Source organism: Dermacentor albipictus, chromosome 2 (assembly GCF_038994185.2).
Source record: "Dermacentor albipictus isolate Rhodes 1998 colony chromosome 2, USDA_Dalb.pri_finalv2, whole genome shotgun sequence".
In the NCBI taxonomy this organism is placed as follows: domain Eukaryota; kingdom Metazoa; phylum Arthropoda; class Arachnida; order Ixodida; family Ixodidae; genus Dermacentor; species Dermacentor albipictus.
Window position 1 is genome coordinate 156,182,639 of NC_091822.1, and position 27,723 is coordinate 156,210,361.

Genomic DNA, 27,723 nt, shown 5'->3' on the forward strand with positions numbered 1-27,723 from the left:
TAGTATTGTTGTAGGATTCTGTACTGCTGCTTCGATAAAAAAATTCAACTTTGTGACACCTACCTGGTCTTTGCTTGAAGCGATGGCGCTGCTAAACTTGAAAACTGACACCACTCGGTTGTGGAAAGCCTTGTATATTCATTCAGCTGGAGAAGAAGGGGGGAAAGTTTTGTTTGTTTTAGCAGCAATAATATGTGTCTGTAACATTTCTTCCTTTGCTATGAGCACTTACACTTGCACTTCCAATGTCAAGTGCTCTTACCTCCGTTTGTGGCATGATACATACATTGTCATATTAGTGTGAACAGATTATGCGTTTCAAGATTTCCCAACTTCTACAGATGAGGTTCGTAACTTACGCTAAACCCAGATTCATCTGTGTCGAATGTAATGATGCTACAGTAATTGAGGTTCTCATATTTCTGCATGAAGACGATTGGAGTGTCAAATTCTCATTATTATTCCATGGGATTTATATTTAATATCTACAGCTTGTGTGCACCTAGACCTCAATGGCAGTGGTATGGACGTTGCATACATAACATAAAGCTACACGCAGCACACTCAAGCAGGTAAAACCACTTGCAGTATAAAGCCATTGTGCCGTCCACAACACTTGTAGTTTGTGGGTGTCCTGAAGGTGTCCATTTCTTCTTGTTGGACAGTATACCAAACAGCAGTAAGTTCATAGGTCGACCAACCAGTGCAGTTGTATGGTTTAGTGAGTTACTGCATTTGTGAATAGTCAGCACCATGAGTCACGGGCCACAAGTCATATGCAGCAACTGTAGGAACTTGAAAAATCATGCCCATCATTGCCAAGATATGCCTCTCCAACGTGCTGCACTTGGTTCCAGTTTCTGCAGTATGCTTTAGTGTGTTGTGCGAGCAGCAAGCTAGGCAAGGCTTGCATCTGTGATGTTCAGTCCCATTGAGCAAGTACGTACAGCAAATATCGGCACCATTGTCCAGCTTTGCTGTATGCCGGGGTGAGTGGAAGCTACTGCGATGTCAGTGAAGGGGCTTACCGAGCCTTTTGTGTTGCAGTGCTGCCACTTTCTGGATGCTACTGTATGCTAAAGAATAACATTCAGCGCTCTTGGCTGGCTTCGTTACTTGCTGTTTTGTGTACTGCTAATAGAAAACTGAAGTTGTCCAACTTGGGTGATGTGGTTTACAGGGATTGAAACAGATCTCTATGGTGGAAACTATTGCAAACATATGAGAGCAGTCGTTGTTGAGTTTTCAGCTTTTCTGCTTGCAATTCATGGCCCTTTAGTTACACCAGGAGGCATTGTTAAAAAATTAGTAGCCACGTTGTAGTGGCCAGTTGAGCTGTTTTCCTCCTGTGAAACACATTGGTCTGTGCAACACTTCTTTTACATTGCTTTGGATCTCTCACAAATTTAAGGTTTAAACTCTTGCTTGAAAACTTCTCATCATGAACATTCATGCATATGGGTGTAATAAAGCTGCGTGCCTTCAAGACTGAATTGGCCCAACTTTGCCTGGTCTGCCAACAAGATCCCCACATGAAGCATTTGAAATATGTGATGCTCACTAAACGAGCTCCCTTATGGCTAAGAACGGAAGAGTTTGGCTACTTTTCCTAGCCTTGAATGACAGCAGATTTGTGTGGAATGACCTTAGTGGGAACAGCATGCAGGTAATGCTTCAACTTTCCCCTGTTTTTGATGTGCATACCATGGGCAGTTTCTAGGTGTACATGTGAGTACATGGTGCTGGGCATGCTGCTGACCAACTTTGCCTTCTTGGATATACTGCCTTGTCTTGGTGTGAGGCTTTCTGTGGGTGTTTGTGTGCTCATTAACGTGAACAAAATGTATGAGAGCATGTATCCTAACGTGCAGTTTCGTTGGTCATTGAGTGTCATCATCATTGACCTTGCTAAGGCAGCCTACCATGGGGACTCCATGGCTGTGACATTTGACTGCCGTGCATGAAGATGCAGGTACTATCTGCAGCTGCATTCCAATGGGGGTGAAATGCACAAGCACTTGTGTACCGAGCTTTGGGTGCATGTTAAAGAACTCCAGGTGCCTAAAATAGTTTGAAGCTTGACACTACACTGTTCCTTGTAAGCCACTGCGCAGTGTTGAGATGTTGAACACCATAGTTCAAATTTTACGTTTGCTGAGGCAGATTTGTGTCTTGCGGGGCAACTTCACTAGACTGCTTGCCCTTACTGTACAGCTCAACAAGTTCTACAGCCATAGCTAGTTCTCATCGAGTATTGAAAGTGCCCATGTGAAACCAGTAATGTGCAGTATCACATTATACTAGTATACTAACACGCATCCCAAAAGACCTTTGATAGTGAGAAAGGCATTGTGCAAGCACTTTTTTAGCGAACTCACTGAAGAGCACTGTCTATCTGAGGAAAAGCCAGTGAGGTACCTGGTAAAAGACTTGCAAGAGGTTTTGCGACATCTTCGAAACGATTCCGTTTACAGCAAAAAATAAATACCAAGCTGACGTGTTTGTTAGGTTTGTTATACTTTCTTCAACTGAAGGCTCAGCATCGTCTGTTTCCGACACTTAATTACGAGTTTCACGAATTCTAAGTATGAGTGGTGCATAAAACACCTTAAACAGGACCATGTCATATAAGTGTCTTAATGGTTCACCACATGATTATAATCATACCTGTTAAATATAAAAGCTGGCACTGACGCATTCTCCAGCGTCGTTCTTTAATTCAAAAGTAACAACAGTTGATATGCCTTGCACACTCTAGCTACAATTGGTAAATTGAAATATGTACCATAGAGCACTGAATTAAAAAGTAAATATTGTGTTTATGTTAATTCTTCAATTAAGAGGTTTCTTTTAATTTCTCGTAGATGTAACGGCCCCCTCATTGAATCATTTAGATCAAGGGTTAGAATTATGTGTGTTATGTTTTAGAAAATGTGGTGCACAAAAAAAAAAAACCTACATAGTGGATGCATCCCGCAACAGCTGGGATCTAGGCACAATTACATTTCTTCAGTCCCACGCTCGACTATTCAAATCTAGTTTAATTCTAGACATACCGGAAACGGCCTGCTTCTTGGCCAACTCCCCATAGTGGGTAAGCGCCAGCGTTTGGGAGGCAAGACGCGACGTTCCACCATGCGCGCGAACAAGAAGAAGAGATGTCGGACCACATCGCCACAAGAGAGGTACGAGTCCATCAAGTTTGACGCCCATCGTGCGTTTTTCTGCTGCCCGGCAACCGCGAACATTTCACCTTGGCGACGCGTTCTTCGTAAACGGCATTGCTACGGTCACGATGTCGGGCTGTTGACACGCGTGCAACCGGCAACGTAAGCTCGGATCGGGGCATACCTTGCAAGTGCCACAAATGGTACCGCGCGAGCGAGCAGGATATAGCGCCCACCATACTCCGATTACCCTGTTCGAGTAAGCGAGCAATTGGGCAGTTTTCTCATTAGGCAAGCGCTCGAGCACTTTGGATGGAGTATATATATGTAGGGTGTCTTGGGGCTAACTTTGGCCAAGCAGTTCAACGCAAAAAAAAAAAAAAAGCGCGGGGCTAAATGCAATTTTAAGACCTGCGGTGTACGGTCGTCAGACCTCTGACAACTGAATACCGTAGGGTTTTATACTTGTATCTTGCATTGTGCTTTTTTTTTCTTTTTCATGGAACGGCTTGGCTAACGTCAGCTTGGGGACGCTGTATGTTGCACCGGAAAGGACGGGTCAAAGGCTGGCGAACGTGGCGGGGCTTCTAGGTCACCAAATGTATCGCGAAAAACTGACAGTGACTGTAAATTAAATAACGCATGTAAAGAGTCTTAAATACCGCGACTTTGCGCCACAAAACCAGGCATCCTAATTCTCTAAACTTCATGCAATAGAGCTATCTAATGGTAGCGGTACTTGGAAGTGGCCTTGTACGTAACGCACCGTTAACTTGCGAATAATATTGTTGAGAGACACGTTGTCGAAGTAATGATACATACGATCATATTTTAAATGTAAGATATTTACTTTGTCGTTGCGCCTATTTCAAGCAGCACATCTGTGTGACAAAGAAAAGAACACGTGCGTGTCGCGGGATGTTGTACGGAGGGCGTCGAGTGCGCTTGCAGTGTTTTCGGCTTTTCTCCTAATACAGGTGCGCCACGATGTACCGTCCGTTATACACCGACTGTCTCAGGTAAGTACTTAAAATGAACTCTTCTCAAACTGCTTCTCAAACTCGTCGCTAGTATTCAAATCAAATTATGTGGCATTTTCGTTCCGCCCGCCTCCCCCTTTGCTGTAAACGAAGGTTCTGGATGTAATAGCCCTAAGCAAAAGTAGTATTCGGTTCCGTTTACAAGTAAATGTATGTCTTGCGAAAAGTCATGATGCAGAATGTGATCACGTGGGAGCAGGACAGCGGACCGGCTCGCTCGGTCGTTAGCGCTGCAGCATCGTGCCGCGTAGCAAACGACAGCAGACGAGTAGCAGCCTAGCAGACGACCGAGCGAACCGAAGTCATAGAATAAAGACCGAAGTGCCAAGATGTAGCGCTGTCCTGTTTCCACGTGACTGCATTCTGCGTCACGACGTTGCGACACATGCGCCTCCTTGTAACCGAAACCGAAACTGGGCGTAGAAAAGGCTGTATGCAATCGGCTCCCGCTAGTTCGACCTCTGTTAGTTCGGCTTTTCGCTTAAGTCGAACTCACTGGGAAGTTCCGGCGAGAAACCACACATTGGGCTGTAGAAGGAAAAGTGGTTTACTTCCAAAGCGAAAGCAAGCCGCTTCGGTTAATTCGACCCCCACCGGCAGGCCCTTATGTGCGTAGCGCTTAATACGTGGGTTGTTCAATAAAGGCAGAGACGGATGCCCTAAAACCGTCATTTCTGAAAATTATTCATCGGCACTTTTATCCCTTTCTATACGATCCCCAGTAAGTGAAATGCATGCGTCCTGCCGTTTCTGCCAAGTCTAGAGAACACCAGCCGAGACGTCTTTGGACACATGTCGATGCAGCGTCCCTTTTTACCGATAACTAAGCCTAAGAGTGCCGCAACTGGAGTGTAAAACGGGTAAGTGGTTCGTTGTGATGCTTTGACATGGAACGAGGCGTATAGCTAACCCTCTGGAGGCAACTTCGAAGTAGGCCCAAGACGTGGCAAGACTCACGTTATCTACAGGCTTGGCAGGAACCGTGGAATGCACGCATTTCACTTGCTGGAGACCAGGCACGTACCCAGGGGGGGGCCCGGGGGGGCCCGGGCCCCCCCCCCCCGAAATCAAATGGCATACCACCCCCCCCCATCCCCCCCCCCCATCCCCACCCCACCCACGCCACCACTCCTCACACATTCCTAAAGCGCCGCCAGATCAATGTTGAGACTTCGCAGCTGTTCATCGGTCAGCATTATGCTGCCTTTTTCACTCCTTTTAGATGGCGGTAGTTAATGCCATCTCTTGTAATGTGAAGTACAGTTTTTTCGTAGATTCCGCACCCGCGCGATTAACGCGAGGTGCGTTCAGTTGTCACCATCTATTCAACCATCACGCGCATAGCTGTTGCTTTTGTAAGTTCAACCTTCTTTGTTTAGGCTGATCCTGGGACCAGGAGAGGGATGCGGCTGTTACTCAGCTGGTCTGTACTCTCATGGAACGAGTTGCGGCCGGAAAAAACACCAATTGCGTTTAACTTATCCCTTTGCTTCATTATTTCCTTGAGTTACGGCTCGCCGCGACGCTGGCAGATGTCCGGAACCATATACACGTGATATGGGTTAGATAAGGTGGGAAATAAAATAATGAGAAAGAGCGTCCATCATAGAACCCTGGAATAACCCTTAAACCCATAAGCAAGATGACTGTCGCCCGTTACCTCGTCTGTTTTTCCCTAACTGTATAGCACTTTTCGTGCAAAATTGGCAACTGGAAACAAAAATCGCAAGGAGTTGAGAAATTAAGCGATCTACTAAGGGAGAGAGCCAAGGCAACAAGCAAACTGCAAGCAAAAGCGAATAATAAAAAAGTTAACCGTTGTTTATGAGAATATTTATGGATCAACATCTCTTTATTTAAAAAGGAAGTAGAGAAAAGCGCCGCCGGAAGTGGAGAACAATTGTTTTGAATGACGCTTCTACAGTTATCGGTCGAACCGCCTCACATAGTGACTTCTCTGCTGTGCTTATGTGGGTGTTTTTCTAACCTTTCGCCGTGAGCGCAGTACGTCTAGAATCGCAGCGTCCTGCGCTCTACGCGGCAGTATGGGACTGGCGGCCGCACAGCGTTACGCAATTCGCGGAACTGTCAAAACTGATCAACAAGGCGAAAATAACTGATATTCGAAACTATAACCTGAGAAAGACTGAAGAAGCCGTAAAAAATGAACGCAGCCTGAAATCAGTAAAAAAGAAACCTGGCATAGGACAAACCATGATCTATGCACTAAAAGATAAGAAGGATAATATCATCAGCAATTTCGAAGGTAAAAGCAGCGGAAAAATTCTAGGCTGACCTGTATACAGTGCCCAGAGGAGTCACGATAGTTCACTTAGAAACAGTAATGAACAGCATACAGAAACTATCCTATAACTAGCGATGAGGTCAGCTGGGCCCTGCAAGACATGAAACGATGAAGAGCGGGAGGATAAGGTGGGATAACAGTCGATTTAATCAAAGATGGAGGAGACATAATGCTTGGAAAACTGGCGGCTCTTTATACGAAGTGTCTATCGACTGCAAGGGTCCCAGAAATCGGGAAGAATGCAGAGATTATACTAATTCACAAAAAAAGGAGACGTTAAAGGATTGAACAAATATGGGACCATTAGCTTGCTCCCAGCATTATATAAAATATTTACCAAAATAATCTCCAATAGAATAAGGTTAACACTGGATTTTGTCAACCAAGGGAACAGGCTGGCTTCAGGAAGCGATACTTTACAATGGATCACATCCATGTCATCAATCAGGTTATCGCGAAGTCTGCAGAGTACAATAAGCCTCGCTATGTGGCTTATATAGATTACGAAAAGGCATTTGATTCAGTAGAGATACCAGCAATCGTAAAGGCACTACGTAATCAAGGAGTACAGAACGCTTACGTAAAAAGCTTGGAAAATATTGCTACATGCGTCAGGTATTTGTTTGTTTGAACGAGGCGCGCGGGCGCCATCATTCCAGAAAAGAGGAGGAAGAACGAACTGGGCTCGCGCTGTGAATCTAACCGGTCAGCGCATCAACCATTGTAAATATAATCTGTAAATAGTTTCTCGTCTTACTGACTCGTCTTTCGCGTTCGAATATCTACGGAGGTTCTACAGCTACCTTAATTCTACACAAGAAAAGCAGGGAGATACCTATAGAGAAAGGGGTCAGACAGGGAGACACAATTTCTCCAAAGCTATTTTCTGCGTGCTTAGAAGAATTCAAGCCATTAAACTGGGAAGGCTTAGGAGTAAAGATCGACGGCAAATATCTCAGCAACCTTTGGTTCGCCGATGACATTGTTCTATTCAACAACAATGCAGACGAGTTACAACAAATGATTGGAGACCTTAACAGAGAGAGTGTAAGAGTGGGGTTAAATATTATTATGCAGAAGATGAAGATAATGATAAATAGCCGGGCAAAGGAACAAGAGATCAGGATGGCCAGTCGGCCACTAGAGACTGTGAAGGAGTACGTTTACCTAGGTCAATTAATCAGAGGGAAGCCTGATCATGAGAAGGAAATTCACAGAAGAATAAAAATAGGTTGGATCGCATACGGCAGACATTGCCAGCTCCTGACTGGAAGCTTACCATTATTATTGTAAAGTAAGGTGTGCAATCAGTGCATTTTGCCAGTGCAATATGCCGAGTGACAATGCATTTGCCAGTGCATTTGCCAGTGCATTTCCCAGTGCATTTTGCCAGTGCATATGGGGCAGAGACTTGAGAGCAAGTTAAGGACCACGCAAAGAGCGATCGAACGAAGATTGCTAGGCATAACGTTAAGAGAGAAAGAGAGTGGTTTGGATCAGAGAGCGAACGGGTATAGACGATATTCTAATTGACATCAAGAGGAAAAAAATGTAGCTGGGCAGGTCCCGTAATGCGCCGGTTAGATAACCGTTGGACCATTAGGGTTACAGAATGGGTACCAAGAGAAGGGAAGCGCAATCGAGGACGACAAAACACTATAGGTGGAGCGATGAAATTAGGAAATTCGCGGGCGCTAGTTGGAATCGGTTGGCGCAGGACAGGGGTAATTGGACATCGCAGGGAGAGGCCTTCGTCCTGCAGTGGACATAAACCAGGCTGATGATGATGATGATAACGACGATGATGATGATGATGATGGAGGTGGTGGCCCCCCCCCCCCCCCCCCGAAAAAAAATCCTGGGTACGTGCCTGCTGGAGACTATATAGCAAAGGATAAAGGTGCCTATGAATAACTTCCAGATTAAGATTTTAGAGCATGAATTCTCAGTCCTTATTGAGCAAATTATATAGAAGTTTGAGATCACAATAAGTTCAGCAGGCTGCAGTGACGAGAGCGTCCAGACCGAGTGCGGCTGATGTTGGTGTTGTGCTCAACCCTGCGGCACTTCTAACTTTTCAGACCGACGCTTAGCGCTTAAACATGCCGGCGCTCTTCCCCGCAAGGTGGTCATGATATGCGTTTCAAGAGCAAAAAGCAAATATACATTGCAGACTACGCAAAAAAAGAGAAAAAAAAACATTTTTGTCACAGTTGGTTAATTCAACCTTTGCGGCAATTCGACCGAATCCCGCGGACCCGCCAGGGTCGAATTAACGGGAGTCGACTGGTTACTTTTCAAATTTCGCTGTTCACGACGGCCACCCACGAAGAAGACTCGTGTGACTCTAATAATTAAAGGCTAACGTGGTCTTTTATACTCTTTGTACCGGCGCTTTGCCTGTCCTGGCCTACAAATGTGCAACTTGTCTTCGCTCTCGTTAACGATCAAGACTTACGATGCATTGTATAAATCAAATCTTTTGCCAGGACCATCGGCGCTGCTGTGCGTGTGGCGCATAAGCTAATTTCGTAGTTCTTGCATCATATGCTGCACCCTATGCAGCGTAGTCTCGAGCTGTTATGCGAGCCACGCAGAAAAGAAAGTTGACTGCGGCCTACGCATGCGCACTACAGGAGGAGCTTCTGTACATGCGCGACAAGGGCCTCTCCTGGAAGCACATCGAGGAAGCGGAAAAGGCCGGCGAACGTCGCCGCAGGGCCGCCGCCTTCATGCTCTTCCTTGTTTGCGGCAGCCTCGGCTGCTTCCTCTGCGTCAGGGTGTACAGTGAGTCTTCCTCCCATATCGTCTAGCTATGGCAGACTGCTCGATGCATAGCTACAAATGTAATAATAATAATAATAATATTTGGGGTTTTACGTGCCAAAACCACTTTCTGATTATGAGGCACGTCGTAGCGGAGGACTCCGGAAATTTTGACCACCTGGGGTTCTTTAACGTGAACCTAAACCTAAGCACACGGGTGTTTTCGCATTTCGCCCCCATCGAAATGCGGCCGCCGTGGCCGGGATTCGATCCCGCGACCTCGTGCTCAGCAGCCCAACACCATAGCCACTGAGCAACCACGGCGGGTATAGCTACAAATGTACGAGTTGTCGAAAAAAAGAGGGAGGTTCGACGGCGACTCAACCTCCTGTTGAAGTCAATCACAGACTTCGTTCTGAGCTAATTGGGGCTGAGGATGGGGCGTGAGTCGTCGCCTGGCGTCATAAAGCGGAGTGTACAGGTCTTGTGCTATGGATTTAGGTGTGACGTGCCCATCACTCTCTCCCCATCTGACGAACTTCGTAAAGTGCAGCGAAAACGACGAATTGCGTCAGCCATTCAGAAAGAAGAAAAAAAAAATTATCGGCACTGACGTCATCGCGGTTGCCATCTTGGGGCACCACCACGTCGAGAAACGGCGCTAGCAAGAAACTTGACAGCACGATAGGGGCGTCTCGCGCTGAGCGACAAAAGTAAAAGCTATGATCATCCCGTGCAAAAAAAAAACAAGGAATTTCATGAAAAGTGAGAAAACTCGAATTGATATTCAACCTCTAGTTGACCATGGCAATTATGATCGCCCAGTGAAAAAGAAAGCAATTTCATAAAAAGAGAGAAAAGTCGAATAGAGATTCAACCTGTTGTAGACCATGGCAGTTATTCTGAAACCCGCAGAGTCGTAAACGACAGCGTTTGCATCTTCGACCAGAGGCTTAGTGTCTTAGCCATCGCGTGCGACAACGCTAGCTGTCATGAGAGAAGAATGCGAGAACCTTACCACCGGTGCCACTTGTACCGTACGGTGGTACCATTGGTTCCAATACCACTGCAGCACCGGTGCCAGATCTATCTCCGATATCGGCGCACATTTTGAGACTGCGCTATCTCTTGGAACGGTCTATGTAAGAGGCAAGAAACATACAATGATACGGGTAGGTGGAGTAACTGAGCATGTGTTGGTGGGCTAGTTGTTTAAGCATGATTGCAAAGACGGCGCCGAATAAAACAACACACGAAGAAGGGGAACACGAGACAGCACGTAACTTGCTAGGAAATGCACCATCTTTAATGAACAAAATGTATGAGTAATAATATGTTGGCAGTGGCGTCGTCGTGGCCGCCAAGTTCGGGTACTAGCAAGGTGAGAATCTGCCTCTGTGACGTAACGTACAAAATGTGACGTCATCGGGGTCGCCATATGTTCGGGTACTAGCAGAGTGAGAAGCCGTGCCTGTGACGTCAAGTAAAATATATATATATATATATATATATATATATCATCGTCCTCCGCTGATCGGCCTCCACGAGACGCCGACTGAGTGGAAGCTTCACGGAAGGATCAGTGGCGCACAATGGGCGAGACCACCATCGCTTCTCAGAACACACAGCCGGCTCTCGTTGTTGATTGGCTAACACGGACCATTGCCTTCCCTGTAGTGCACGGAATGTGTGAGAGACAGAGTATGGTTCTGCAGGCTCCAAAGGTGCGACACCTGGACTAAATCTCGACGTAATAAGACGTATTGTCAATGGCGAAATCCCACCGAGAACCGCGTTTATCAGTGCCACCGAGTAGATAACCTAGTTATATACATAAATATACATACTTACACATTGGTCCTCATTATTCTGCGATTAGTAAGCGAACTGGCGACATTAGACTTTTTTGTCAGTTTTACTGCCTATATGTATTCAAAGAACACAAAGAAATTAATTTAGTTGTTTATCGACTACAATAGGTTACAGAAATAGGCTTGTTAACGAATTTTTTAACATGTCCTAAGTGAATTTTATTTGTTTACAGAGATCGGACAGGGATATACAAACACTGCGTAGAAAGCATACACGAACTCTCCTTAGACAGCCCGTGTACCGTTTTGTAGACAAGAGGGATGGCAACAAAGTCAACGTAAAGTGTATAGACAATCTGTAAACTGTTTGTTTCATCTTTTTAAAGAGAGGCGTCCTTCCTTCTTTCGCTTCTTTTTGGTAGCTGCACCGCAGTGCCCGCTTGTGTCGCGCGAAGCCAGCCTGTCAGGCGTCCGTTATGTTTGTGTTGTCGCAGGCGGCGTCGCAGACACTCACACAGTTATCCCACAGGCTAATTGTTTTATTGCAGTAGCGATTACATGGACACTCCAGGCGGTTCTATGCCGCCACCGTCACAGTTATGTTCCGTATTAAGTCCAAGGGCGACAACACCGACGCCGTATGCTGTACGGGCAAGCCAAAGCGTGCGAAGGGGAGAGGACGATCGCGGCCCAATCTCGCACGCGCAAATGAGGAAAGCTAGGAGGAAGCGTGCCGTCCTCCGTCGCGTGCAAGGAACCGGTGTGGAGGAGAGGTGGGGGGGAGGGGGGGCTTTGTACTTCGACAGCAACGGTGTATGGTGCATCCGCGCGCTGTCGCGCGGGCTTTATCTATATTTTTGGGGGGCACAGTATAGGTGGGCCGACGGCTCGTAGCTTTGGGTGTGCATTCTGGGGTGCGATCTTGTACGCGTTCCAAACTCGAACGGAGGCGGTCCGTTCTTTCCGTCGCGAAATGGGCGGTCCGTTCCGTTGCGTTCGTCCGATAGCAGACAACACGGAATGATTGACAGCAGATATCACTTCACAATTGACGTCATGGCGTTCTTCACCGTTCAAACTGACCAACCGTGTGCGGCTCGGTGGAACGGACCGCCTCCGTTCTATATTGGAACGCGTACAAGATCGCACCCCTGTTCTCGCCGTTCGGTTCGCGTCGAAGCGAGAGGCAGCGCGAAGGTCACTTCGCTCGCTGCTGCTGCCGCACTTCCTCGCGCCAGCGCTTTGAGAGCGAGTGCCCGCAGTCATCGAGTGTGGTGGGTGTATGTTTGCCTGTGCGTGCAGGCACTGTGCTTGCTAATTTAGTTGGTAAGCGAGTGTTTACACGTTTATGCGGCCGATAAAACTACTATGCTTATTTATTGTGGCTGTCTACTAATGTACAATCGCCCGCCGTGGTTGCTTAGTGGCTATGGTGCTGGGATGCTAAGCATGAGGTCGCGGAATCGAGTACCTGCCACGGCGGCGGCATTTCGATGGGGACAAAATGCGAAAACACCGTTGTACTTAGATTTAGGTGCACGTTAAAGAACCCCAGGTGGTCCGAATTGCCGGAGTCCTTTACTACGGCGTGCCTCATACTCAGCTCGTGGTTTTGGCACGTAAAACCCCGTACTTTAATTTAATTTTCTATTGCAATCGATGCTTCACCTTTCGGGAGAAACTGCGACATTCTTTTTGCTACATTGCGTCATCCCGTCTATAATGTTTTTACCGTTGTTTTCAAAAGTTTCTTTATCTTTTCAAAATTTCTTTCCCGCGTTTACGAATTTACTCTTGTATGTTCATCTATCCCGATTACATTCAGCTCATTTCGTCTCTTCTAGTGCGTTACCGAGAGATGGGTAAGTATGCGCACGACGCGTCCTCTTAACACGTAGATCGTTCACGCGTTTGAGTGAAACAATTTATATATTTGCTACTGGACAACATCTAGCAACTACACCATTTCCGCAAGCCGTCATCTGAAATATCTTTTTTTTTATGTTCTGAGGGCAGAAATGAGTAAATATGACCAGCACGCGAGAAGGAATTGGTGTCCGCGTGTGCACGCCAGCGTCGTGAAGTGAAATGCGATTGTTTACCATAACATGCTCTAACCTAACCTGACATAAGCTAACCTAACCTAACCTATAGCTTCATTTGTATCGGCAGCTGGTTCAAAAGACGCGTAGATGTTTTTGTCTAGTTTGTAATGGTTTTGACTGGTGAAGCACGGGGAATCGGAGCGACGGTCCAGCTGTACATGAAGCAGCTTAACATTTTAACCCGGGGCCTACAGAATCGACCACCAGTGCTTCTAACGAACATCCTCTGACACGCGCGCGCGTCCTGTAGCTGTCGGTGACACGACCACGGAAAGCGATTTCTTCGTGCCGACGGACAAGCCCGGCGTGCTCAACTCCACGCACGAGTGGCCGAGCGCGTTGCCCGCCGGGCGACCGACGCGGGAGGTGTCGGCCGGACTCGGCGGCGGCTCGAGATTCGCCTTCGCTCCCGAAAAGCCGGTCCAACTCGGACGTCTGCGCCCCGGTGCCGAGCTAGCTGCTCGTCCGACGAACAAGGATGGATTCCTCGTCTCTTCAACGGCAGCGGCGGCGAGCGCGCTTGCCTCGTCGGACGCGACCGTCGCGCCAACGGAAGCGAACTCGGGACCTGGTGGCGATCGCGATAGCGATTAGAGCGCGCGAACTTGTTTGACACGGTTGCGGTTAAGTCAAGTGGCCGTCGTCCTCTGCCAGTCCTAATCGATTTCACTTATTCTTTTTTTCTTTTTGTGTTTTTGTTTACGTAGTCTTTCTTCTCGGGATTCCACTCGAAGCGTCACCTATAGCTGGCTCACCTATGCTAGAATGCTGCTGTTCCTGCGCGCGTCAGCCGTCTCGTAAACAAACTTTCTTAACATTTTTTCCCGGTAATAAATCGGTCTGTTCACATTTCAGTTGTGTTGCTTTCTGCATTTAGATTGGCAGTATCTGCTAAGAAGTTAGTGGGAACAGTCAGTCAGCCATAAAACTTTGTTATCGGTACTGGGAATGATGACTTCTGCCACCACACCAGATGGCCCTGGTGCTTCTGGAATTCTGGCGCGTGGAGGGTCTGTGCGGCATGCAGTCCCAAAAGATGGGTTCCATCGTGGCTCTCTGGCCACAGTTTGAGCAATCGGGTTTGAATTGATGTGGTGCATTCTGACCGGGTATGAAATCGTTTCGCGTTGTTTCCACGGCTAATCTTGGACAATGTCCCCTCTTGGGTACGTGCCAAATTGCGCTCATGTCGGAGGAAGAAAAAAAACGAAGATCATAACGTCAAGCCGCTATGATGATGGTGATATCCTGGGGCAATTCCTTTCTACCGGGCGAACGACCGGGCTGTCCTAGCCGACTAAGGGGAAAGATTGACAGTCACTTTAGCATACGCCAAAGAGGGTGAAGGCAAAAACCTGCGTGCTCAAGAGACGTCCATTAAATTACTTGACATTCTCATTCGAACGCGATGTTATTTCCTATTACTTGTTTGCTTCCACTAAAGGTCGTGGGTTTGAATGCCCTAATTAAAGCTACCTTAATTAATTGTGTCTTAATCAGCTTCGCCCTAATTAACACAGAAGGTCGTGGGTGATAATGCCTCAATTAACTATATTAATTAACTGTGCCTTTTTGGCATGATTAGCGGCATCGATGTGGCAGTGATATGGAAGAAGACGACGACGAACGCTAGAGCAGTGTCACGAGCGCTACGATTAACTGTGCCTTTTTAAGGCGAATTCTAGCCTGAGATCTCTATGGCCCGGATTCTGAAACGCTCCTTTCCTAACTAAGGATGCCTCACACGCTGTGAGGCGACCTGGCGTCAATTCTGGAACGTACCTTACTAAGGGGCACTAAGTTAGGGCCTCCTTGGTGCTTCCCCGCGCTTAGGGAGCCGGCATGCTACCTTCATGCGTCCTAACCGTGCTCCTCTACCTGAACGTATGCTTCTCCGCATGACTTTGCACGCGGTACGCTCGGCTAGGGTAGGTGCCGTGCGCAGCCAAGGCCGCGGTAGCCAGCCGCCGTGTACTGACGCCCAGTTTGGTTACGCGGACCGCGTTTTGTGCCATATCTTTTTTTCACTGTGATCTTGTGGAAAGCGAGCGGCGAGAATGACGGCCTTGCAATGTTTATCCGAAGACGATAGCTTCGAAAGCTATGCACGGTTTCTTCGACGAGCAAATGAACTTCTTTACGGGACTGTGTACAAGCCTCCACCTTTGACTCCAGCCCGGCGCCTGACTGACAGGCAGAATCCACTGGAATACTACGACGAAGTTTTCTTGCTTTCAATCACATTGCTGTACCTTTGTAGAAGTTCCGTGGACAAGTCTTTTTCTTCCTCCGTAAAATATGCTTTGCCCGGCATGGCAAATACACATACACACACACACGAAAGAAAACGCACGCAAAGAAAGAAAAAAAGCGACGCCTGACCAAACGAACTCAGATGCTGCCATAGTTGCTAGACTGAGATTGCTTTCTTGCCACGCGCATCATTTTCGAACCATTTTTACGTTATTAACCAAAGAAATGTAATTTATGCCCCAGTATAAAAGTAGAAATGCAATTTTAACAGTCCCGGCACTTTGTCTCGGCAACTCATTACAAATATTTCGCATTTTTTTGTGGGTAATCTCGAAACCAGAAGCCTCTAACGTTACACTTCCTTTGGCGAGGCGCTCCTTCCGCAGGGAAGGCGAAAGGAAGCTTTTAGAATTCGCGGTGGCCTTCCGAGGGCGCCTAACGTTTAGGTAGCATGGAGGGCTCCTTGCGGAAGGTAAGGAAACGGTCTAAGGTTAGGAGGATTTCAGAATCCGGCCCTATGTTTCAAGGTCGCGTTGTGAGGTACAGAAAATCGGAGCGCTAGTGTCACTGCTCGCGCGTTCGTCATCTTCTTCCACGTCGATGCCGCTAATCATAGGCCAAGAAAGCACAGTTAATTAATACATAGTTAATTAAGGCACTCGAACCTACGGTCTTTGGTGTTAATGAGGGCGAAAATGATGAAGGTACAGTTAATTAAGGTAGCTTTATTTAAGGCACTCAAACTCACGACCTTTAGTGGGAGCAAAAAGTAATAAGAAGTAACAACACATTCGAATGAGAATGTCAGGTAATTTAATATGTGTTTGTTGAGCTCGCAGGGTTTCGCCTGCACCCTCCTTGGCGTATGCAAAAATGACTGTCAATATTCTTTGGCATGATTAGCGGCATCAATGTGGCAGCGATGTGGAAGATGACGACGAACGCGTAAGCAGTGGCACGAGAGCTTTGATTTTCTGTACCTCACAACGCGACCTTGAAACAGAGATCTAAAGCTTTCGCCTTAAGACATGAAAGAAAAGAAACGACAACCACCGAGGAGAAAAAATGTAAACAGAAAGAAGAAGAAATAGCCCAATACATTTAGCCAACCATCTAGAGTGGGTACGTTCTAGTATTTCCTAAGATCTACAACTTCAAGCACTGTCGCGTGTGGTTATCTCTTCGCTTTCCTCCGCTCGGAGGCGCGCTTTCGTAACCTCGAGAAGCCGCGAGCTCTGACGTCACTGCTCCTCTCCTTCGGGGCTTATCCACGCGTTGGCTCTCGGGAGGTAAGCCCTCTGTGGTCGCCGGACCTCTCAAGCCATTGTTTGGCTCGTGGTAGATCTTAATGATGCCCTTGCGAACACCGGCCGTCGCCAGCCACCCTTCGCTTATATGTTTCTCATACCCTCCGCGCGCTGGCCGTCTAGAAATTACCGCTTGCCTATCACGTGTCCAAGGCCTCTTCCTACACGAGCTCCTTCCTTTATATGTATATTTTGATCACTAGGCTTCAAAGGTGTCACGTGACACTCTTCGCTAGTCTTTCTTTATTCCTCCGCGATTAAACAGGCACGTACCCACATCCCCCTTGAACGTAGCAACAACGACAACGATATAGCGATGAAAGGTAAGCATTAAAAAGAAATGCTAATGCTGGTCCCCTTAGAGTCGTCTATTACAGTGTCTGAAGTACACCACCGACAAATGAAAAATAAATAAAAAATTAGAAAGAATGACTCTCGCAGATATATGACAATCGGAGCAAATTACGTACTAAAGACTGCGAAGCTGTATAACCAGCGAGTTCCGGCGCGCTTTGCAAGAAGTACTCGTACTAGCGGTCTGTTTGCTGGCTGTACTTGGTGACGGCTTCACGCAGGCTGTGTTGCAGCACCGCGCTGTCAGCTTTAAAACCGATGCATATCTCGCTGACCGCCAACTTGGTGCCTGCAAAACGTGACGTGGGAGACAAACGTTAAGTATTACTGGCAAATAAATTCTCTATTATGAGTTATGCGCAAGGAGGCAACCTTTATTTAACGGTAATTGGTAATTATGTTTCAAAATCAAAAGTTAGGGACTCTGGCTCTTCTTTGATTAACAAGTACTCATGAATGTTGGAAGATGGATGCCACGTATCTACCACGAGTACTTACGGTTCCAAATATCGCATTGTCTGCGAGAGGAATAACTTTAAAACAAAGATACGTGTCCGAGATCGCTGCCCAAAAAGTGAGCCAGTGAGCCTGTAAGGAAGCTGTTGGGACCGTGGCTAACAAACAGCCTTCGAAAACATGCTCCCACAGCTCTTAAAGGAGTTTTTGGAGGTAACAGATCTTGCAGAGAAAGACGGAGTACGCCTGGTAAAAACAGTCACTGCACGTAGGCGCTTTGCATTTATGTACACTGTAAGTATTTTAATTTCTGTATCTACATCTCTACTGTATTGTGCTGTTTACAACTGTAGTGTTTGTAATATTTATAATGGGTAATTTTAATACGCACTTTTATCTCTTGTGCCATTTGTGCGTTTGCACTTATCTGTGATATTCCTGACACTTAACGTGAGTCTATAGTGTGCCATTTTATAATGCACATTTACAATGGCTTCCGACTGCCATCAGATAATCGGGCCATCATCATCGTCGCAGTTTTCCTCGCGTAGACAGATTCGTCTCATAGTTGTGCCGTTATTCTCTTTTCGCAGTGAATGATTGCATGATGCCAAAGGTGTCCGAGTAATCGTCTCAATTCTTTCGAGCGCACAAATCGATGCCTCGGGAGTACCACTTTAGTGGGTTAGTAAAAGACGTATGTAAACTCGACACTCGAAGAATGTTGGTGATGATGATGATATGTGGGGTTTTATGGCGCAAGGGCCACTCATGGCCAAAGAGCGCCAGGCAATGTTTTAATGGATTCAGTGATGCAAGTAATGATCAATGGCATCGTGGTTGGCTATAATAATGGAACCTGGCTGTATAGGGGCCTTAAAACAATAGTAAAATTAATATATATCTATTAAAATTGTCACAGTGACTTTTAAGGTGTACTATGAATTTAAAAGATATGTTCTCATGGAGGGATGGAATAAAATATGTAAATGCCAATAGCACTATTGCCTCAAGAGGCCCTTAAGTGCAAGGGCCTGTAGGCACGTGCTCTACAAATTGCTACTATCGCAGCAGCAGCGTCTGGTAAGATGCTGTGCTACGAATCTCTTCGGCCTATAACTTGTAATGAATTAACATCTTCCAGAAAGTTAAAAACTGACTTTCTATGAAAAAATGGGTCAGCACCAAGCAACATTGCAGGATGAAAAGGAATGTTTTGTCGGTAGGCTAGAGGAAAGTGTTTTTTCCTTTCAGTTTCCATTTCTCTACACTCCAGCAAGACATGGAGGACGGTTAGTGTCTTGCCACATCTACAGCATATGGGAGGTTCGCTACCGGTCAAGAGATAAGAGTGCGTGCCATACGTATGACCTATCCGAAGGCGGCAGAAAAGGACCTCGATTCGCCGTATTTTTGTTATCGGTGGGAAATTTCGTAATTGTGGCTAGGGACAGCTGGTGAAATAGTCCGGCCACATTCTATATCAACGTTCTCGCCACATTGCGGGCACGGCTGGTCACGGAGATGTATGACTATATCAAGCGACCGGAAACATGTATAGAGAGACAGACGGACATGCAGACGGCATTTGTGGAGCTTCGGGCTTTACTCTTCTGGTGCATAGGGGAGGCGGTGGTCGGTCGTCTGCTGCGCGAACGTAGCAGACGGCGGCCAAGAAAGTGAGAAGCCCATTCGTCGGGCCTTCCGAGACGGTTCGCCGAGTACACAAGGGCTTCCCAGCTTCCGAGGGCGCATCCGCGACGCTTCAAGGTTCCGGCGGCGCGGATGACTCGTCGCGTCTCTGCACAGCGTCACACGAGGAACACGTGTCGGCTGCGATGAGGCCGATTAAAGTGGGTCGCCGACGAGCGACCCCCCCATCTTCGCCGCTCGCTGGCCTTCCATCTTCGGCGTCGCGGCGGCAGCTGACGACGTCGGTGAGCGATCCACCCTTTCACGTTTCGCCGAGACGTCCTGGGAAGCACCGTATCGGGAACTGCTACTCCAGGGTCTGCAGCAAGGGTTAAAAAAGAAACAACAACGTAAGTTCAAACTTTTGAGCAATGTCACGAACGCTTCTACCCTGCTTTTAAATTGACGCTATATGCTGTAACGGATAAACGCGATAAACGCGAACTTTCCCGTCGAGAATGATGCGTCACACTGATAACGCGCATGCCGTTCGTGACTGGAAAGTACCGGGCTCGCAGCGTTAAAGAAAGGAAACGCGGGCAAGACAGATGAGGATTATCGTTGTGGGACAAGATAAGTCACAAAGGGGTGTAAATTTTTCAAGTGTACCGTGCTAGTAACATCACAGAAAGGAAATGCGGGCAAGACAGATTACGAATATTGTTGCGTGGCAAGATACGACCCAAAGGGTGTAACTTTAAGAGTGCACTCACTGTGTAGTGACATATTTAGGAGCGCTTTATGAAACAATCTTTCTTTTAATTCCGCTTTATGTCTTAGTAGAGGCAGTTTACAGAAGTGTGGTAACGCCTTTTTGTTTCATTGTGAACTTGCGCAAAATTTATATCTTTAAACGATTTTGCCGTTTTCTGCAATGTCTTTAGCCAAAAGAATGGCGAAAAAAAAAAAACCCTCTTCCTATACAGTCTTCAGATTTCTTTTTCTTTTGAATCCAACATGTGACACCAAATTCAGTGCACTTCCTGCCGAGATAAAGTATTTATCCTTTCTCGCGTACTCCGATAGGAGCTCCCGAGACAGAGCTGCCTCTGAGTATGCTCATTTGAGCACCGCTCTGAGACGCGCTCAGACACACAATCGCGCCCAGTGACGACAATACGAGGAAAGCGCTCCGTCATGCTGACGACTACACGTGAGTGCGGCTAACGGACGAAACGATTAAGACAGCTATCGTTTATTACGACGGACTATGCGTTTTGCGCGCCCGTTTCGATTTCATGCGCGCGTTCTCCTCGCATTCTCGTCAGGTTGCGCTGATTACATTAGGCTCGTTCATTAGGGTCGTTCGTTATGCAAAACGAAATCACCGAGTTAACTGTTCTAGCTTCTGTATAACCAGCTGTTCGTCGGCACATAAGCGCTCAGCAAAACGCCACGACTGTGGGCATCTCCTTGAATTACGTAGTTGCCCTCAAGTCTCTCACGTGCCTCTGACGACGACACGATCGGAGCGGGATTTTGTTTTTCTCAGCCAAACATGGCGGCGCTTTGGTGTGCCTGTCGGACCGCAGCATATGCACCAGGGCATTGTCCGTAGAGTTCCCGTATATGCCGCCAAATATGCTACCTTTGGTACTACATACAGTAGCTCTAATTGTCCGCAGTTAGATTGTATAGCTTAGACGTTCGCGTTCGTGATACGACCGCTCCAACGTGCGCGCGCAACTAGACTGCGGCTCAACAATGCATAGAGGGGGAATGTGCGACGTACGCGGTGGAGCCCTCACTGGGCCCACTTTCTGAATCGGCAAGAAACGCGCAAGCCGCCGTGGAGAGTCGGTCGGGGAAGGCGTGCTTACAGGGGAGGAGACCAAACCTGCTGGGCGTCCCATCGCAGAAGCAGCCCGGCGCTCAAACCGCGTTTGGCCGTGCACAATCGCGCGTGCACGTATATGTCGTGCCAACGCGAGTCTTGTGACAAGATCGACGGGTGTAGTGACGTTGGGTATGAGCGAGAGGAGTTACTCCATCGCCAAGCGAAAGTGCTTGGCTTTAGTTTGGGCTGTCGCCAAGTTCCGGCCATATTTGTGCGGCCACAGGTTCTCGGTCGTTGCAGAGCACCACGCACTTTGCTGGCTGTCTTCCCTCCGGGACCCGACAGGACGGCTTGGTCGCTGAGCTTTGCGGCTCCAGGAATCTTCATTTAGACTCCATCACAAGACTGGACGCCTCCACAAGGACGCTGGCTGACTCTCTCGTCACGCCGTTGATCCCCCTGACCCTGTTGCGCATGATCCGGTGACCTGTGTGACGGCTGTTACTGACATGACCGACATGCGCGCTGAGCAACAACGCGACGCATCCTTATAGCCCATCATCGCCGGAGTGCAATCTGGCAGCACTGGCGGCACGTACCGCATGTTCTCGCTGCATGACTGCATCCTCTACCGCCTAAATATCAACCCCGATGGCCCGAGTTGCTAGTTGTCCTTCCTCGTCGTTTGCGATCCGTCGCTCTCGAACAACTTGACGATGCACCGACGGTGGCACACCTTAGAGTTCTGTGTACACACGACCGCGTACACGACACCGATTCTAATAGCCGGGTATCCACCGCTCTGTGCGTTGTCATGTCGCAGCTTGCGAATTGTGTAAGTGCTAATGAAACCTCCCCTGCCACCTGTTGGATGAATTCACCCAATATAACTTCCCTCTGAACCGTTCTTTCGCGTAGGCCTTGACCTGCTTGGCCCTTTTCCGACGACGACTAGAGGGAATAAGGGGATCGCCGTCTCTATTGAATACTCGACACGCTACACGATAACAAAGATGTTTGCCGACTAGTTGCGCAACAGACGTCGCCGATTTTCTCCTCCACGACGTCATTCTCCGCCACGGTGCAGCTCGACAGTTATTGACAGACTGCTGCCGCTCGTTCTTTTCCCGAGTTGTCGATGACCTCCTCCGCTCTTGTGCCACTGAGCACAAGCCATTCGCCTCCTACCACCTACAAACGAAGGGTCTTAGCGAACTACTTAACCGAACAATCAGAGAGATGCTGTCGATGTGCGCCTCCAACGATCACCGCGACTGGGGCGCCACGCTGGTCAGCGTGACGTTCGCGTATAACTCGTCCCGACATGACGCCGCAGGATATTCACCCTTTTATCTTTTGTGTGGTCGCGATCCCACATTGCCGTTTGACACCATCTTCCCTTCTCTGCCACGGGCTGGAACTGAGTACGCTCGTGAAGACATCGATCGCGCTCAGATGGCACATCAAGTCGCCCGGTCGCGTAGATTAGCCTCGCAGCGTATACAAAAAGAGCGTTATGACCGGTGCCATCGCGATGTTCAATTCGCGCCTGGTACTCGGTTGCTCCTTCGGTCAGCATGTCGTCGGGTTGGCCTCTACCAGAAGCATCTCTCTCGCTACGCAGTGCCTTATGAAATCCTACGTCAAGTTAACGACGTAAGTTCCGAGATTTCGCCGCTACAATTTGATGCATCCTCAAATCCGAGGCCTGTTTGCGTTGTGTAGGCTTCGCGGCTGAAGCCATACATCGCTCGCAATTCTTCGCCTATGCCGTGCGCCGAGACGGCGCTTCTCCACACGGGGGTCCTGTTACGGTATAGGGTGAAAGAAGGGAGTGGAAGCAGAAGATCGCGAGACGCTGGCTGCTGCGTGTTGTTGGTGGTCCGCCATCTTAACTACTCGGACTCATCTTGTGTATATATTGTAAATACAGTCTTTCTTTACTTCCAACATCCCCGTAACGATATTGTTTACTTATTTATTTCTTGAGAAGAATTTTTGTCGAGGTCAACCCAGTTTTCCGTAATCGGTGTGCAGCCGCTTACGCGCATTGTCGTGGCGCCGGTACCGAAGATCACGCAGTCAAAAATACCTAGGTGGATATACCAGCGGAGCCACTGGGTATGTGTCACTTGGCGTGTGCCCCGAGGGCCAACGGGAATGTGGCCATTTTCAATGAACCCTTGTCGACGTCAACTTGGCTCACTGCATGTATCACAACAACCACCTCACATCTACATGGTGACAGTCACGTAGAGCGATTTTTTTTTTTTTTTTGCAAATGAGGGTCGTCGTCGACGTGGTGTTTTTTACAGCGACGCTGTTGAAGGCTAGCACCCCCAGGATCGTGCCCGTGTGTCAACACAAAACTATCATAACCACGCTTGACTATAGAGTCGCCGTCTTGTTCCACAGCTGGCTCCTTGGCGCCCCTCGGCGCAACCGCACTCGTGTCACTGCTCCCGCGTTCGTCGTCGTCAGTAATTAATTAATTAATTACGAAACGCAAATACGGAACCAAATTTACAGCGGATTTCAGTGGACCTGTTAAGGGCCAGTTCCCCCAGGGTCGCGTCAAAACTCCTCATACGTGGGCCGATATATCGAAAACAACGCATTGCCGGCCCGAACCGCGCCGCAGGTGATGCAGGCGTTAAGCACTCCCCACACGTGCGCCGATCCCGATAATAGTGCAATGCTGTGCCGACCCGAGATGGAGGCGCAGTTCGCCATTAAGTGGCCCACATGCACAGCTTCGCCTGTCATCATCCTTCACAGAATTGAACGGCACTGAGCTTGATTTTTCGGCTCTCGAAAAGCGCATTCTCGCCACGTATAACCTTCAACGCGATGTTCGCGCTCTTTTCGGGCTTTGCCTATAGGAGATATTGAGTTAAAGGCCGTCGCTGCTGCCGAAGTGGTTTGCGAAGACTGCTAAGATTTTCTCGTTAGTCAGACAGTAAGAAGTATTTTTCAGAAGCCTAGAAAGATAGCCGGAGTGACTGCTGCGGTTTTGACTCATAACGTTTAGGTTTGCGTACTCTTAATGCGGCTCCATTGGATTTCCGTATACTGTCACGCGCATCGACTTCGTTCCTACCACAGTTGTAAGTGTGCCTACGGGTGAATAAATTTCCTTGTGAATCTAGGCAAAGTCTTTCTACAGGCAGAATAATGCTCAATTCGGTTGCCCGAGTTCCTTTCATAAATTCGAGGCCGACAATAATGCTTTTGCGTGGATGCGGTAATGAGTTTTGTTGTTGTTGTTGTGTGTGGCAAAGCCAGTGTCAACATAGAGAAAGAAATGGTGTCAAGCAGACACCATTTATTATTTTATTTGTTAATCTGTTTTGTTTACATCAAGTGTGATGTATTACATGTGATGTACCTCATATTGTACTTTTCGTTTTTACCACAGTTGTAAGCGTGCCTACGGGTGAATAAATTTCCTTGTCAATCTTGACGTTCAAGCCGTTCGCCCGTCTACTGCGGTCGAGCACCTCTATGACGAGAGAATGAGTCAGTCCAAGTTCTTCTGTGAGCTGTGCGGTGGGCCGACATGTACAACGAAGAGACCTGTACAGAGGAGGATTTCGGAGCCCCAAAGCACATCGCTTATATAGGCGTTCGACTGTATTACAATTCTTTGGCACCAGTGCCACGCGTACCTCCTTCGCCACATAAGACGAGCTAGAGCGCTTGTGTGCGCGCTAGCTTCCATTCGGCCACCAGAATTAGGGACTTTAATTCCTCGCCTCCCGAACGGGGAGCGTCTCAGTGTGTGCCATTCTCGCCTCGTCGCCGCTAACGCTTTGGGGCGTTGTGTTAATCTCCACCCTCGCCTTTCGTATCGGCCCACATTGCCGAGTCCATTTTCCTCGTAGCAGAAGGCTGCGAAGACGCTGCGAGACACTGCACCGCCTTAGGTATCGCACAGGTTGAACCGTTTCGTTCTGGAGTTAAGAAAAGAAAACACTGTCGTAAGGTCGCCGCCGTTAAACCGTCATCGTATTCATCGTCTTGCTTCTGTCTTGAACACAGGCTCGCTTCAAACATAACCGCTTGTGTTGCTTTAGACAAGCCCGTTGGTTCATCTGGTAACCCTTTGAAGAAACCCAAATGGAGCTGGACAGCCAGCTACGTGCAAAAGTATTCCCACAGAGCGTGGGGTCTGCAGAATGTTTTTTTTTTAACGCGAAGCATTCTTTGCCTTACTCGACGCACTTTGCGGCAAATGTGTTGGCAGAGTCCTTTCTCGCCTCATTTTCCATATCGGTAATCAAAAGAAATGCATGGCCTACAATGGAATCGGACTGTTTACTTAGAGCACAGCAGTCTTATGCTGTAACGATTAGGCCGCGATCACGTTTTCTTTATATTATTTATTACCAGTTTAATTATACACAACAAGGACGCTTTCAGGATTAAGCACGCATCGAGAAATAAAATGGACAAATGGCGAGTTGCACCACCGCCGCGGGTCGGCCCGGCATTGCACTATTATCGGGATCGGCGCACGTACGGGGAGCTCTTAACGCCTGCTTCACCTCTGCCGCGGTTCAGCGCGCGTCTTCCGCTCTTGGGCATTTATTATCTGGTGCTCTCTTTAAAATACTCCCGTGTTGGGTCGTTGTCTGTTTCGACAGGCAGAGGCTTCGCGGTAAAGCGGGAGGACGCTGACTGCCTCTCTCATCACCCCGTGGATCCCCCTGATCCTTTTGCGCATGGTCCGGTGACCTGCGTGATGGCTTTTACTGACTTGTCCGACATGCGCGCTGAACAACAACGCGACGAAGCCTTACAGTTCATCATCGCCGGGGTGCAATCTGGCAGCACTGACGGCACGTGCCGCACGTTCTCGCTGCATGACTGCATCCCCTACCGCCGCAATGTCAACCCTGATGGCTCCGAGTTGCTCCTTGTCCTTCCTCGCCATCTGTTATCCATCGCTCTCGAACAAATTCACGCTGCACCGACGGCGGGACACCTTAGCGTTTTGTGTACATACGACCGCGTACGACGCCGGGTCTTCTGGCCGGGTCTCTACCGCTCTGTGCGTCGTCATGTCGCAGCTTGCGAATTGTGTAAGTGCTAAAGAAACCTGCCCTGCAACCTGTTGGATGAATCCACCTAATTAAAGGTTCCTTTGATCGCCGTCTCTATTGAATTCTCGACACGGTACACGATAACAAAGGAGTTGCCGACTAAGTGCGCAACAGACGTCGCCGATTTTCTCCTCCACGACGTCATTGTCGACCACGGTGCACCTCGACAGTTACTTACAGACCGCAGTCGCTCGCTCTTGTCTCGAGTTCTCGAAGACCTCCTCCGCTCTTGTGCTACTGAGCACAAGCTGTCCACCTCCTGCCACCCACAAACGAATGGTCTTACGGAACGTCTCGACCGAACAATCGCAGAGATGCTGTCGATGTACGCCTCCAACGATTACCGCGACAGGGACGCTACGCTGCCTATGTGACGTTCGCGTATAACTCATCCAGACATGTCACCGCAGGATATTCACCCTTTTATCTTTTGTATGTTCGCGACCCCACATTGCCGTTTGACACCATCCTCCGTTCTCTGCCGCGTGCTGGAACTGAGTAGGCTCGTGAAGTCATCAATCGCGCTCAGGTGGCACATCAAGTCGCCCGGTCACGTTTGTTAGCCTCGCAGCGTATACAAAAAGAGCGTTATCACCGGTGCCATCACGATGTTAAGTTCGCGCCAGGTGCTCGGTTGCTCCTTCGGTCAGCATGTCGTCGGGTTGGCCCGTACCAGAAGCTTCTCTCTCGCTACACAGGGCCTTATTAAGTCCTTCGTCAAGTTAACGACGTAAGTTACGAGATTTCGCCGCTACAATTTGATGCATGCTCAAGTCTGACGCTTGTTGACGTTGGGGACGGTTCGCCGCTGAAGCCATACTACGCTCGCAATTCTTCGCCTACCATGCGCCGAGACGGCACTTCACCACCCAGGGGTCCTGTTACGGTATATGATGAAAGAAGGGAGAGGAAGCAGAAGATCGCGAGATGCTGGCTGATGCGTGTTGTCGGTGGTCCGCCATCTTAGCTACTCTCATTCATCTTGTATAGATATTGCAAATACAGTCTTTCTATACTCCCAACATCCCTGTAACGATATTGTTTATTTATTTATGTCTTGCGAAGCAGTTTTGTCGAGTTCAACCCAGTTTTCCTTAATCGGTGTGCAGCCGCTTCCGCGTATTGTCGTGGCGCTTGTACCAAAGGTCACGCAGTCAAAAAGACGTGGGTGGATATAACAACGGGGCCACTGGGCACGTGTCACTTGGCGTGTGCCCCGAGGGGTAACGGCAATGTGGCAATTTTCAATGAACCGTTTTTGACGTCAACTAGGCTCACTGCAAGCATCACAACAACCACCTCACATCTACATGGTGACATTCTCGTAATGCGATTTCTTCTTGCAAATGAGGGTCGTCTTCGACGCTGTGTTTTTTACAGCGAAGTTGTTAAGTGCTAGCTCCACCAGGATCGTGCCCGTGTGTTAACATAAAGCTATCATCACCACAGCTTCTTCCACAGCTGGCTCGTTCTTAATTCCACAGCCGCGCACGTGCCACTGCTCCCGCGTTCGTCACCGTGATTAACACATAAATAATAAATGATTAATTAATTAATTTCGAACCGCAAGTACGGAACCTATTTT

General features: G+C 48.2%; 2 protein-coding genes across 4 annotated transcripts in view; both read left to right on the top strand.

Annotated features, from left to right (window-relative positions):
• Window positions 1-3,033: 3,033 nt before the first annotated feature.
• LOC135915532 (uncharacterized) lies at window positions 3,034-14,048 on the top strand. Of its 3 annotated transcripts, XM_065448647.1 has the most exons (5): window positions 3,036-3,185; window positions 4,145-4,186; window positions 9,149-9,299; window positions 12,934-12,951; window positions 13,445-14,048. In XM_065448647.1, exons 1-5 carry the CDS (start codon window positions 3,159-3,161, stop codon window positions 13,786-13,788), a joined length of 582 nt encoding a protein of 193 aa, XP_065304719.1. In that variant the 5' UTR covers window positions 3,036-3,158; the 3' UTR covers window positions 13,789-14,048. The 3 variants fall into 3 exon arrangements, with proteins under 3 accessions (XP_065304720.1, XP_065304719.1, XP_065304721.1); XM_065448648.1 differs by lacking the exon at window positions 12,934-12,951 and having other exon boundaries at window positions 3,034-3,185; XM_065448649.1 differs by lacking the exon at window positions 4,145-4,186 and having other exon boundaries at window positions 3,037-3,185.
• A 5,365-nt stretch (window positions 14,049-19,413) lies between these two features.
• The window catches only part of LOC135915513 (collagen alpha-1(XXVI) chain-like), a 51,729-nt gene continuing 43,419 nt past the window's right edge, over window positions 19,414-27,723 (top strand). Inside the window, exon 1 of the mRNA XM_065448627.1 lies at window positions 19,414-19,606. The gene's annotated coding sequence lies outside the window, so the exon portion shown is untranslated. The remainder of the gene's footprint in view (window positions 19,607-27,723) is intronic.

What these genes read in the sequence shown, in the direction of transcription:
- LOC135915532 (XM_065448647.1), top strand. Translation starts at nt 3,159, where the DNA reads ATGTCGGACCACATCGCCACAAGAGAG. An exon ending in ACCACATCGCCACAAGAGAG is followed by an intron (nt 3,186 to 4,144) that starts GTACGAGTCCAT and finishes CTCCTAATACAG; the next exon opens with GTGCGCCACGATGTACCGTC. An exon ending in TTATACACCGACTGTCTCAG is followed by an intron (nt 4,187 to 9,148) that starts GTAAGTACTTAA and finishes TGCGCACTACAG; the next exon opens with GAGGAGCTTCTGTACATGCG.